Source organism: Mesoplodon bidens (assembly GCF_964165515.1).
Source record: "Mesoplodon bidens genome assembly, chromosome: 18".
NCBI lineage: Eukaryota > Metazoa > Chordata > Mammalia > Artiodactyla > Ziphiidae > Mesoplodon > Mesoplodon bidens.
The window spans coordinates 28,904,993-28,919,332 of record NC_138175.1 but is presented as its reverse complement, the minus strand read 5'-3'; the positions used below and the strand labels follow the sequence as shown (position 1 = coordinate 28,919,332).

The window sequence follows — 14,340 nt, the reverse complement described above, 5'->3', positions numbered from 1 at the left end:
GCTCCGCAACAAGAGAGGCCGCGATAGTGAGAGGCCTGCGCACCGCGATGAAGAGTGGCCCCCGCTTGCCACAACTAGAGAAAGCCCTCGCACAGAAACGAAGACCCAACACAGCAAAAATAAATAAATTACTAAACTCCTACCCCCAACATCTTTAAAAAAAAAAAAAAAAAGAATAAGGTTGTTGGAATCCAGACAGTCATTAGCTAGGAAAGAGGCTTCCAGTCATTTTGAGCTGACCTTATATTTGAAGGAAAATGTCCAAATTTGGTTAATTTAATATAAAGAGAGGCTTGAGGCTTTTATTTTTAAGCAAAAATGAACTAGGAGATGGTGGTTCCTGAAACATTTTTCCCCCAAGCCTTCCAATAACAGAAGAGCAACAACACATTAGTAATATCTATTCCTGGCAAGTTTTAATAAGGGAAATGATGCTTCAGTAGCATAAATTCAATTTGGGAAGTTAATTTCCTTAGGATATCATTGAAGAAAAAGGTATAATTTTTAAAGAAAGGTAGGAATCGAAAGATTGTTAATAACTTTCCAGGTTGTAGTCTGAATAAAAATGATGTGCTTTGAAGCAAGAAAGAGACTCCTGTCTGAGAACTCCCATACCCTAGTCCTTGCGTCTGGCCTGTGGGGAAGAGCACCCCCAGTCTGCGCTCCTTGCACGACACTACGGGCTTTGAGCATCGTTGAGAATCCTTGATATATCTTAGGCAACATTTAAAAGTAAATTTTTATCTAGCCTCAGTGTGTCGTGGCTGTACTGATATTAGACATAGTCAGTGGATGTTGCTTTAATGTATTGTCTGGAAAATGGCTCAGCCTAGCAAGCAATAGGCTCAGTAGAAAAGCTAAGTTGTAGCTTAATCATTACAGATAATGATGTGATGTGTGAACAGCGTGTGTTGAATGTAGTCTCTAATTTTGATCACTGACTTAATACCATATTTCACCAATTCCCAGTTACACATCTTTTCTATATTTTAACATCTCTGAAATCAAGATGTGCCTTAAATTCAGTAGTGTGTCATAGTTTGTCCGCATTTTTCTTTCCTAATGGTACATAAATAACATGATGCCTTACAGTTGATGGTGTATTAGATTTGATGGAATACAGTAAAAATATAGACTGACAGTATGAGTTTGAAAACCCCAGACTAGATGATTCCAAGCTGTATTTTATGGCTCCCTGGTAGTTTCCTGATTTGTTTCACATATTGGAATTTGAGTAGGATTTCAAGTATAGAAAGTGCTCAGCTGCTCTTTCAAAAAGAAGTTTAAAGAACCCAACTCAACGGGCCCTTCATTTTGACATCAGGATATGTCACATGAACACCTTCTTGCACAGCATTCTACTGGTAGAGAGCACAGCATTCTACTGGTAGAGATAGAGATAGAGATTGTGAAAATTCAGCTGCTCTCCTCTACCCCCAACCCAAGCATAACCTCTGACATTCTATCCTTCCAATTCCCTCTCAGGTATTTATGTCACATTTATACATATATGTCCATCTGATCAGTTTATTATCAATTTACTCCATAAATGGCACCATTTTATATAATAAATGCTACTACTTAGCATTATGTTTTGATTTTTTTTAACTTATTTTGGAGCTTTTTCTAGGTTAGTACATGTAGGTGTCTGTCATTTTTTAGTGGCCATAATAGATTTCATTGTATAAATGACCCAAGTATTCTTCCCGTTTTATCCATGGAGAATCATGCTCCAGAAAAGTTAGATGTCATTACCCAAGGTCACACAGTTGGGTTGCGTTTAGAACCTGGGTCTTCTGGTACCCAGTCGGTGTTTTTTCTGGTAGTACTGGGCTTCTATGTACGGATACTGTAGCCAACTATTGTACATTAATTACTTTGGTTCTGTTTTGCTTACATGAAGCCAAAACATTCCACTTGGAAATTAAAAACTCTCTTCCTTCTGTAATATCATCACATTTTCTTTTTACTCTGTACTTGTTTTGCTAGAAGTGAGCGCTACATTCCTTTTTCCCTACCTAGAATGTGCTCTCCTTGGGAAAAGAGATTTATTTATCCCTGGATATGTTATGTACAAAAGTAGTTGCTTAATAAAAGCTTGCAGTTCCCTCCTGCCACTCTCCAACCACATCCTGCCTGTTCAGGAATGTTCACTTAGAAAATGGCTGTTTGGGGAACACCAGGTACACTGAGAAGACCCTTCTCATGTCTGTGCTCCCAGAGACTGCTGTTTCTCCACATTATCTCCAGACTCCTGGGTGAGCCCCTTGTTGTTCTCTCTGGCCCTGCCTACCCATCTTCCCTGCCTTTCTGGTCTCTGATTCTGTGCTCCTGTTATCCCCACTGTGCTCCGATCAGGCCCCAATACAGAGAAAACCTGAAGAGTTTGGAATGTTATTCCCACACAGCATACCGGCGTCTCCTTTCCCAGCCCTCTAGCAGCTCCTGGCTTTGAAATTCCATTGAATGTTTGCTGGTTCCTCTGCTCAGGAATGTGCATGTACACATCCTGTTGATGGATAACTGACTTTGTGTGTGGTGAAATAGAGGCTCGGCCAAGGGCAAATGAAGGAAAGGTATGTTTGAAAACAAGGGCATTAAGCAAAATTAATTTAAATGGAAATTTGAAGGCCAAAAAACCAACTACTTTTTAAAATTAGGTTTTTAGTAGTACTGGAAAATATTTCTCAAGGCTGTTTATGTATATTTAGCTGAAACAGCTGTGTCCTTGCAGAAGTGTTGAGTGCCATTCCCCCTCTCCTCCCCGTTTATTCCCCCCAGTTAGGTTACTGGAACTAACAGGCTTAGTGCTCTGTTCTTTCAGAAGACTTGGGGATCATCAGCTTTCAGAGAGTTCTGTTCCAGAAAGATGGCCACATTATAGAACAGTCCTCAAATGCAGTGTTACTGAGAACACTCAGAATTAGTCCAGAAATGGAAAATGAGCTGGTGGGGGATTCTTTTCCTACAAGGAATATGTTTTCATTGTAGAGGAGTGAGATGAGAATTTCCAGCCAGCACAAAGAAAATATCTTAGATTATGTTTCTGTAGTGTCCATATCTATCCACTGTTCAACATCTGATTTAGTCCCGTGTTCATTATAGTTTATTTTTTATTTAAAAAGTGGTAACAGCTAGCGTTTACCGGTCAAATGTTGGACAGTGAGCTCTTTCTACTTACTCCTACTTACTCCTTGTGAAGTAAGTACTGTTTTCTTCCCATTTAATTTAAGATAATTTCACAAATCTATGAGGTAGATACCATTGCTGCCCCTGTGTTACAGCTAAAGAAACCCAGGCTCAAAAGAAGCAATATACTCAATCAAGATCACGTAGCTAGTGAGTAATGGAGCCAGGATTTCTAACTGCTACTCTCTCTTGTTCTTCGATGGCCATCCTTAGGCAGTTACCCTGGGCTGCCCTGGCTGGCAGTGTGGCCCCAGGCTGTGGGCACAAACCACGGCTCCACTACTTCCTATTGGAGTGACCTCTAGCAAGGTGCTTTCTGTGCGCTTTGGTGTCTTCTTCTGTAAAATTGTTGTAATAAAAGTATGTATCTCATAGGGTTGTGGAGTGAATACACAGAAATTAAGACAGTGCTTGGCATATAGTAGTTGCTCAGTAAGTGTGGCTGTTGTTACTATAACCTGATGGTTTTCTATCATTTCAGATATGAATGCTTTCAGCTGTGAGTAACAGAAAACTGGAGTTTCTATAGGTTGAATAGCGATTTATTTTTCTCACCTAACAAGTCTGCAGGTGTGGAGAGTATGGGCCTTAATTCAGTAGCTCTGCAGTGCCATCAGAGGCACCTCCTTGTCTCTGTATGCCACCATTTTTAGCACGGCCACTTACTTCGGTCTCACAAGCTGATTGCTGCAGCTCTAGACAGCCTGTTTGCATTCAGGGGAGAAAGCTGAAAGGCCATGCCAGGCTCTTTTTTCTCCCTTTATCAGGAAAAGCAGAAGCTGCACTAAGCCAGAATGTACTACCAGGCTTGTGCTTTCATCCGGTTGGCTAGAACCAGGGTTCATGGCCACTCCTAGCTGCAGTAGAGGCTGGGAAAGGGTAGTGTGTAGGGGTCAGCTCATGAGGACCTATTGTTAGAGTTTCAGGAAATTTGCCGTCTAGTTGCTACTACTTGGAATAGCTTGATTTCTGCCATGCTGGGAATATTTACACCAGAAACCAGCAAACGCTACAAATCAAGTCCCCTTTCCCAAGCCAGTTGTTAAACATTTACCAGCACACCACTGGATATATTTAACTCCATATGCCAGAGTGGGAAGTGGCAGCAAGTAGAAGTGAGAGGTGGGGGTGTGAAATGGTCATTGGGTCAGCCAAGCAGCAGCATCTTCCAAGCTTACCATTTGATGGAGAGAGTAAGATGCCAACATATGGAAAAGTTTTTATTAGTCCGTTTTTTAGAAAGACTAAAGTTAACCTTTAGCTAAGATTATTCCCTACTATAAACAAGTATGGATCAAAATTAGGTGTATGCTACTAGGTATATTAGCTATATTCTTAAATTTCCAATACATTGGTTTTTACTGTACTGTAGTGAGATCAAATTCGATATTTTGAACAATAAACTGTTTAAAGCTCTTTTAATACCAATGATTGCAGAAAATGAGAGCTGGGGAGGACCTCTCGAGATTGTCTAGGACAGCCCCTTCATCAACCAAAGGGAACCTGAGGCTCCAAGGATATGTGCGTTGCCTAGACGCCAAAGCAAGGGAGTGGAGCAGTCCTCCTGTCAGGTGTCCTGACAGTCCAGTGTTCATTCCAGAACCTGAGGGTTTACAACCCACCTTTCTGCTTCCTGCTTCTTCCTATTCTCTGTCCTGCCCCAGTGCATGCTCATGCTGGTATCCCTTTTACCAGCTTTGGTGGTGCTAGGAAGTTTTGCTGCTATCTGCCATGTGTCTCCCAGGAAACCTACTTTAAACTGCTTTGTTTTAGATTTTAGAGAATAGAGCATTGGTTTTTTTTTTTTTAATGAGAGAAGCTTGAAGAATTTGATCTTTGCTACAGTACAAACTAATATTGGAAATTTAAGAATATGCCTAATATACCTAATTGGAACATACCTGATTTTGATCCATATTTTTTTACAGTAGGGAATAAACTTAGCTAAAAATTAACTTTAGTCTTTCTTAAAAGGGACTAAGAATTTTTTCCATATGTTGGTGTCTAACTCTCCCCATCAGATGGTAAGCTCTTTGGGAACAGCCTCTGTGGGCTGTCTTGTCATCCCTGTGGAGATGGATGTGTACACACTGTGCATGTGGCAGGCAGGCACTTGGCAGATGTTCGCTGAATGAATGAATGCCCAACTAGACTGGCTTCATATCTTCAGATGCATAAAGTTCATCAGTAGCTGTTGTCTTAGTGTGGACTCTAGATAGGAAATGTCTGAATCCTGGTATTGTGACCCTATAAACTCCATTTCCTCAGCTGTCTGATATGAGTGATGGAAACAGGAGACCCACATACACCACAGCCTCACTGGTGTAAAGACATGGAGGGGGAAGATGAGGTGGACTGGGGGATTGAAACCGAATGTTACAAAGAGGTACCTTTCCAGAAACAGTTACTGAGATATCCTTACAGCTTCTCCAGCCTCCTGTTATTTTTGAGTTGAGTCCCATGCCTGCTCCCTTCTCATGTGATCATGGTAAGGGAGTTGCCTTCTATTGAAGCCCCTAAAATCATCATTTTGAGGAAGTCTGACTAGGAAACAGAAACAGCTTTGTTAAAGACAAACATATGTTTATAGTTTTTTTTTTTCTTTACATGACTGAATGCTGTTCTGAACCAATTCTGAATGTGTATTTCTCTGCAGCCAAGTTACATCAGTGATGCGGGACCCCCTGGTCGAAGCTCTCTGGACAGCATCGAGATGGCCTATGCCCGGCAGGTGAGTGTGTTCTCAAAGAAGGTCGAATCCAGGAAAATCCTCTATGAGCCCGCTGGGAAGTAAAAGAGAACACAGACTTCATGTGAAAGTCCAACCCTGAAAGCAAGTTGGGTTTTCGTTCAGAGGATACGTTAATATTTTACCATCTAGGTCCCTGGAGAAGTCTATCAAATTGGGTAATAGAATGACTCAGGTTTGACTTAGGGAAATTGAAATCTGCCTCACACACTGACCAAGGCATCTCATTTGCATTTGGCAACAGCCCATGTACAGTAAAGCTTTGAGTAACTGCACTGCTGAGTAAATGGAGTTCTGTATTAACTGATCACCTGGTCGGCGAATGGTATTATCAGAAATGCTTCTTCACCCTGTTGTAAAGAGAAATTTTCTAAATGCTTTTCTGCCTTGGTAAGCATAGTGTACTCACCATTACCTGATATTACTGTCCTGGAGAAGCTTATGATATTTGGAAAGTTGTGGTTCTTGTGATATATCATGACCATGCAATAGTTTGAGTATGGATTGAGACACTTTGTGGTAAAGCTCAGGGACTCTGTTGACTGAAACTGCCCTTAGGACAGTACATACCTGGAATTGACTTTTTGAATAAAGCAGTGCTGGCCACCTGTATATTTTATTCTAATTTGCCACTTTGCTGCACAAAGTATCAAGAAGGGAAAACAGTCTTGTTTCTTGAATTGAGGGTAGTGGGCTTCCATCCTCTTTAAATTGTCCTGCACCAGCAGTGACCAAGGAACATCTGTTCTGTCATGACCAACTCCTGTGATTCTTTTTTTTTTTAATAAATTTATTTATTCATTTGTTCTTTGTTTTTTTATTTTGGCTGTGTTAGGTCTTCATTGCTGTGCATGGCTTTCTCTAGTTGAGGCAAGCAGGGGCTACTCTTCTTGCGGTGCGCGGGCTTCTCATCGCGGTGGCTTCTCTCGTTGCGGAGCACAGGCTCTAGAGCGCAGGCTCAGTAGTTGTGACACACGGGCTTAGTTGCTCCATGGCATGTGGGATCTTTCCGGGCCAGGGATCAAACCCATGTCCCCTGCATTGGCAGGCGGATTCTTAACCACTGCGCCACCAGGGAAGCCCTCCCGTGATTGGTGCCACTGTGGCCCTCAGCATCACCCAATTCCTTTCTTCCGTCCAACCTGGGCTGGGGTGGGGTGGGGTGGGGTAGGTGGAGACAGAAACACATGGTGGCTATAGAGGTGAATAGGGGGAGGGGAGAAACTGCTAGACCCTGTGCTTTTGTCAGGGGGGGTGCCTTAACTGAATTATTTGGTGAGCTGATGGTATTATCGGAGATCCTTCGTGTACCCCTTGTTGAGAAAAGTGTTCTAGATGTTCTTTTTAAGCCTCTCTCCTTCAGCGTACCACTGCCAGTTCTAACTCTAGGCATCTGAAACCAGCCACATCAGCTTCCCTCACATAAGTCCCCCTCCTTCCAACTCCTTCATGTTTTACTACTGGCCTTCATTTATTTTTTCTCCAGTTTTTAGATCTCTCTCTTTCTCCCACACTACATCTACATTTGTTTAAACTTCACTTTCATTATGTGACTGACTTCCATTGCCACAGGCACCGTCAGAATTCAGGCCTAATGAAATTACAAGCTTTTGAGGAGAGAAACCATGTATCTTCTGTGTCTGTGGAGACTAAAACTTCATAAAACTAAGGTTTACTAGCACTCAGGACACTGGAATGTCATGTATCTGTTTACATGGCTATCCCCTCCAGTGGAGAGCGAATCTTTATATCCCATGTTGGACACAGTACCCCAGGGAAGGCTCCTCATAAATGCTCATTGAGGGAATAAACACCACGTTCTGGTTTAAAAACCGTTTCATTTAATCTTTATAACACTCCTGAAGGCTGCATGATACTCTCCCCCATTTAGAGTAGAGGGAGGTAAGGTTCGACAGGGTCCTGACTTGTCTAACATCACTACCTTGTTCAGTCCTCGGTAGAGCAAGGACTTCAGATGCAAAGAGTAGAACTGACTAGTTTTTACCATCATTGTGTTGGTTTTTTAAAAATAAAATCCAAAGTAATATTGGCTTTTCCATTTGTTGAATGTCACATAGTTCCTTTTTCTTGAGAAAATTTTACTAAGGAGCTGGGATTCTTTCGAAACGGGTACTGCAGATGGGCAGCAACTGCTCTTCTAAAACACGTGGAGGGCTGCGACCTGACAGTCCTTACTAAGTCCACAAGCCCTGGGCCTGGGGCCATTCAGTCCTTTTGCCAGAAAGATTACCAAATGTTTCCCTGGGTTCCTAGGAAGCAGCAGCAGGAGACCTTCCACTTTGGTCCTTGCTCTCTGGGACTGATAAAGGTCTGCTGGGCAGAGCAATGCAGAACTGCCCATGGGACTCCCCCCACCCCACCCCCGGGACCACCCTGCTCCCACTCCTCAGATGTTAGGAAGGCTGGGCTAGCGGCTAGCTTTGGTGGGAGTTGATGCTGCTGTCTGAAGCTCAGGCACAGAACTGGGAAGCTGGCCGGAGGCCTTGCCCTCCAGGCAGTGTGGATAGCTCAGCCACTCTGAGGAAGGAAAACTTCTGACCATTGGGCAGAAGCTGGTTTCAGAACTGCTTCAAGGGGTTCTAAAAAGAAAAGGTGAAAATAGAATTTGTGCGACTTACTTTGCTTTTCCTTTCAGATTTATATCTATAACGAGAAGATTGTCAACGGACACCTGCAGCCTAACCTTGTGGACCTCTGTGCTTCCGTCACAGAGCTGGATGATAAGGTAGCGCCCAGAGCTGACCCGAGGAGACATGTGGGGTCTGGTGTTCCAATGGGATTAGCAGTTTGCTGACTTGGCAGAAATGTGCTGAAGAGAAACTCTATGCCCTGGAAAAAGATGTTAACTGTTCTTCAGAGTTTTATTTTACATAATTTTGGGGTGGTTTTTTGATGATGATCCTATATATATAAATATACGTATCTTTATGCATCTGCAAAAGGCCCAGCAAAGCTGTGTTTGCTTTGAAGTCCTGTCAGGCTCCAGCTCCTCCCTGCCAGTTTCCCTCCTTAGACAGACTAACAGGCTCTTTCATGAGATGTGAATTGTAAAGGTGGTGCGGTTTTCACACCAGTGAGCCCCTTGAACTTGACTCAGGTGGGGTCTTTAAAAGCCACTGGTTCTGTTCCTCTCTGAGTCCCCATCTTTATTCCTGTCCCTCAGTTCTTATCCTTGGCCAGTTTTCTCCCGCTGGGGGAAAAAAATTAAAAAGGGGATGGATAGATTGGTAGGTGGCCAGGAGGAGGGGAGAAAGGAGAAAAGGCTATAATGGAAGCAAGCACTCGTACATACTTTTTTTTCCTTCAAAACCGCTTTATTTTTTTTTAATAGTAAATATAAGGCAATACAAACCAATCTAAAGAAAATAAGAATTTATCTACCATCTCACCACCTAAAAAGGGTCACATTTAGGGTGGATTTTCTACAGTTTTTAATTTTTGAGAGAAACAGTGAAAACGGGATTTTCTCTTTTTCTTTGGAAAAGGTGTAAACCTGCTTTTTCTTTAGTCGCTACTGTCTTCCAAGGATTCTTAACTTTATATTTTGCAAAGGGTTCAGGGAACACATTTTTAGGAGAGGTTTACAGCCAGGAGGATTCTGGGAAGAGGAAGTCCAGCTGTGTGGTGGTAACACACAGGAGAGATCACCAGTGCCTTTCCTGGGAGGCCACAGGAAGGCGTCTTTTGAAGGGAGTGAACAGGCAGGAGAAAAGGAGGCTGTGCCACTCACACAGTGGGGTAAGAGCAGTGGCCCCTGGAGAGCCTCTGGGAGGACAGAACCTGTATTATTTAGGTTAAACTCTTATTTTAAGCCTTAACTCCAGTGACCTTGTAAGGACTGAAATGCAGCTACTTGAGTTTAAACTCCTAGAGCTTTGGATGATTATAAATGTATTCACTCTCTCTTAAGGGATAACCCACTGAGATTCAGTGTTCTTGTTAGTTTTATGTTGTCTTAGTTATGTAGGTGGTTATGTCAGACCTGGAATAGTAATTGATCTGAAAACCAGCTCGGGATGGGGGCTGCTCGCAGGGAAGACGGGAGCCTGGCAGCTGGCCGGGAAGAGGTGCGTCTTCTGTACTGGGCTTGAGCCTGAGGGCCTCAGACAGGACGTTAACCTCTTCCCCCTCCATGTCCTGCCTGCCTTTGAGTCGGATTGCCGTGAAGAACCAGGCAATTTCTCCGGCCCCACAGCATTGTCACATGCGGTCTCATTTATGTGCAGAACATCTCTGACATGTGGACCATGGTAAAACAAATGACAGACGTGTTGTTGACACCGGCGACTGATGCCCTGAAGAGCCGCAACAGCGTGGAAGTGCGCATGGAGTTCGTCAGGCAGGCCTTGGGATACCTCGAGCAGAGGTAAGGCAACGGCAGCACAGAGGCTGGCTTTAAAATCCCCCGGAGGCAGCCGTTCTTGGGTTTCAAGTAGTCCTCAAGCTAAGTGCTCTGTAGCTGGTATAATTTAAACAAGGTTGAGCAAGTCTGAGAGGTGTTAGACTGTTTTCAGAAACACTTCTCTACCAGAATCTATTTATGCACCGATATAAAATCATTTTGAGTGGGAGCATTGAGCACTGTTAGGCTTTTCTTTTTCTCTTTGTCCACTCTCTGTCCCTCAGTACAGAGTCACGATTATTAGAGCACGATGCCTTGGGTCAGGATCCTTGTCCCTCTTGTGGTTCAGCCATTACTGCTTAGGCTCTTTGTTTTCTCTAGGCATTTTAATTTTCCCACCCAGCATTACCACCTTCAAACCTTAGGAAGGCCCCTTGATCCTTTGTTTTCCTTCTGGCTCTACTTGGTTAATCCTTGTGAGTCCAGATCCTTCCCAGCTGCTAATGCCTCTGATATGTGCCTGGGTTTTTTTTTTGCCATCTCCTCACTAATTGGAGTTGGTCACCAAGGGGTTTGTGGCTGTGCCCTTGTGCCCTAACTATTGTCCCCCTCATTGGTAGGGCCCGTGCCTTTCATCCACTCCCTGTGGACACTCCTTGTTCTGAATTGGCCAGCAGGGGTTGTCATGAGCGTGCAACAGACCCTCTTTATTTCAGAGACAGGGTGCTGGGCCTCTCTCTGTTAGCGTGAGAAGAGAAAGCCAAGCTGAATACACTTGCTCAATTGCAGTTCTTTGCTGCTGAGCCCATGCAGCTGCCAATGGCCTTGTAGTGTGGTCACCCTCTGTCAACAAAATAATACTTCATTAGGAAGTCAAGGTAATTCAGACCTGGTACAGGAGAGAGAGAACAGGTTTTTGTACCAAATACTAAATTAATTATATTATAGCTACATGAGATGAACACCATCAGACATATTAAACTCACTAGCCTCCATTCTGTTGTTCAGAAAAATCTGGAGCTCCAAATGGTTTTTTATTGCTTCTGGCACAGGGCACAAAGAGTTCATAAAGTATTATATCAGGCTTTCACTAAATTTTTGTAATGTAAATTTCTAAGTCTTCAGCCACAAAGAACCTAATGTATATAGTGGTATTTATTTGCTACAAGTCAGCAAAATATGAGTCAGAAGTTCTTACAGTATATAAAAAACATTAGGATTTTATTTTTTAATGTGTGTACGTATATGACTGCTCATGACTGCTTTTTCTTCAATAAACCTCATCCTTAACGTTGTTGCTTGACTTCACCAGTGGTACTAGGCTGCGGTTTTATATATGTAAGCTATCCCATTTCTTTTATTATTCTTTCCATTTAGTTTTTTTGGAATTATGTTGTTCCATTAATTCCTTTAGCAGCACTTGGAGCTATTTGGGAGTTTCCTGTGCACAACTATTGTATGCTTATTTTCTTTTTCACTCTAGTAGCATCACTCTCTGATGGCATCCTTTTTAAGATTTGTTGTCCCTTTTGATAAAGGGAATATTTCAGATAATTGTACTCACTAAAAAAATTTTTTTTTCTGATGCTAATCCACTGACAGTGTAACGTACATACAGTATTTCAAGTGTTGTAATACACCAGGTGGCAAAGTAGACCTGGTCCCAAATTATTTTCAGGGTATAAGGCTGAAAATGTTGAGAAAACATAGCATTGGTCTGTTTCCTGCCACATTCCAAATTTGAAGCAAGGTACACATTTCTTAGCTCTCAAGGAATTTAGGCTCTGAGGCCCTTTCCAGCATGTGAGTTGTCTTCATTCAAGTTTGAAGAGACCATAGTGGGCATCTGTTTGTCCTGGTTGCTACAGGACTCTTCTGTAATCTCTTTTCCAACCTCTGCTTTTAAATACTTCCAGTGATGGCGAACTCATTACATTTGCTAAATTGAATTGTGTTCATTTTTCATTATGAAAATACTACATGACTGTTATAGAAATTTTGGAAGATGCCAAAAAGAGGACCTGAAAAAGGGAGCAGTCCCCTCTCCCCCGCCCAGAGGCCCCTGGCACCTTGTTGTATTTCCTTACCCCCACACCACCTCTGCCACCTTTTTGGACATATGAATATTTTGTTTGCTATGTATCTTTTACACAGCTTATGATCCAAATGTGTACAGCTTTAAAAATTTTTTGTCAGTATCATTTTTTATGACTACATCAATTTCCATTGAGTCTGTTTTCTGTAATTGACAGTTAGGTGTTTTTCTCTGTGTGTGTCTCTCTCTTTCTCTCTCTCTCACTCTCACCCTGTCTCTCTCAGTTGGTTATTATACTTAATGTGGTATGATATTAATATTATTATGTGGTTGAACATATGAAGCACCTGACTTTTTGAGGCAGTCTGTTTTGTTTTGGACAAGAAACATATTTAGAAAGTTCTTCAATGTATTAACCTCATGTTTGGGTATCTATAACTTGAACCATTTAATCTTAATATAAAAGCAATTTTAAAACACTGTAAAGGTTTTTAAGAAGCCTGCTAGCAAATAAATAAACAGGAAATGATAGAAAATCATTTGCAACCACCAATGTGACAATGGGTTCAGCAAGGACCACCAGTGGAAACTACTGGGCGAAAGATTATTGGTGAACAGATTATTCACATGACCTCCAAGTATTACCCCATAGAGTACTTATTAATTACAAAGGGGAAAGGAGGTGCTTTTACAGCGGTGAAATCTGGTGGACAACACCTTTAACCAAGTGATCAAATTAAATGTTACCAAGAAGGGCAAAATGGTATTACCTGCCTCATTGTGGCAGTACCAGCATCAGCTCTGTAGGTAGGGTTCTTGGCAAAAAAGTTGAACCTGAATCAAGTCATGAGAAACTGTTCAGCTTGTGAGACATTTTACCAGGTAGCTAGTAGCCTGGATTCTTTTTAAAAGGTCAGTGTCTTTATATAAAAAGTGTTAGAATTACCCTAGATTAAGGGAAATGGAAGTGGTATGACAGCTAAATTTCATGCTTTCCCTTGACTGGATCCTGGATTTAAAAAAAAAAAAAAGAAAAACTATAAAGGATGTTATTAAGAAATTTGAATATGTGTTATATTTTAGGTAATAACAGTACATTAATGTTAAATTTTTTAGTGTCATGATAGTACTGAGGTTAGGTAGGAGAATGTCCTAACTAGGAGATACACGGTGAAGTATTTACAGATGAGGTAGCCCCTGATTTCTATATTTCTATAACATTTTCAAATGGTTCAGAAAAAAAGTGTGTTTGTGTATGTGTGTATATCTACATATATATAGAGAGAAAAAAACATGCATACAAATATTAACAATTGGCAAATCTAAGTAAAGGATATATGAGCATTCCTTAAAACTTTTCAAAATGAAAAATTTGAAAAGATCCCACTAGAGCATTAGGCTGTGAGCTGGAGCAATTATTATTCTGCACATTAGCCCTTAATGCATTTGAAGTCCACTATTATATTGCTCCAGGGATTCTTTTGAGTATCCACAGTGATGAGAAATCTTCACAGTGGTCCACTGCCCAATGAATAAATAATGTAGTTTGCTTCATTAAGCATGCACTGTTTCCTCTTCTATGTTAGGTTGAAATCCAGGCCCTTCCCTGTGGAATTCACAGTCTACTGTTGTGGGTATGGACATAGATAATGTGTAATATGTGTTTTCAACCTCCCTTTTTTGCCTTTAAATTTTTTCCAGTTATAAGAATTACACCCTTGTGACTGTCTTTGGCAACTTGCATCAGGCCCAGCTGGGCGGGGTACCTGGGACTTACCAGTTGGTTCGAAGTTTCCTGAACATTAAACTTCCAGCTCCCTTGCCTGGACTTCAGGTATTGGCATCTTTCTCTATGTGATCAGTTACTTTCCCAGAGCAGTCTCTCTCGGATAGGCGTTTTCAGTTTAAATGAGGTTATGTGTGGGAACTACTATATGGAGAAGAGACCAGAGGGGGCAGGGAGAGAAGCTAGGAGACCTTGGGAGACTGGTGGTGCAGGAGTCC

At 41.9% G+C, this 14,340-nt stretch overlaps 1 protein-coding gene across 2 annotated transcripts in view; it reads left to right on the top strand.

Moving 5' to 3' along the window:
- Positions 1-14,340, top strand: part of NUP93 (nucleoporin 93) — a 105,492-nt gene that overhangs the window by 77,060 nt on the left and 14,092 nt on the right. For both annotated transcript variants that reach the window (XM_081215922.1, XM_081215921.1), the window contains exons 6-9: positions 5,846-5,920; positions 8,595-8,684; positions 10,186-10,325; positions 14,038-14,170. In XM_081215922.1, coding sequence (XP_081072048.1) covers positions 5,846-5,920; positions 8,595-8,684; positions 10,186-10,325; positions 14,038-14,170 — 438 coding nt within the window. The remainder of the gene's footprint in view (positions 1-5,845; positions 5,921-8,594; positions 8,685-10,185; positions 10,326-14,037; positions 14,171-14,340) is intronic.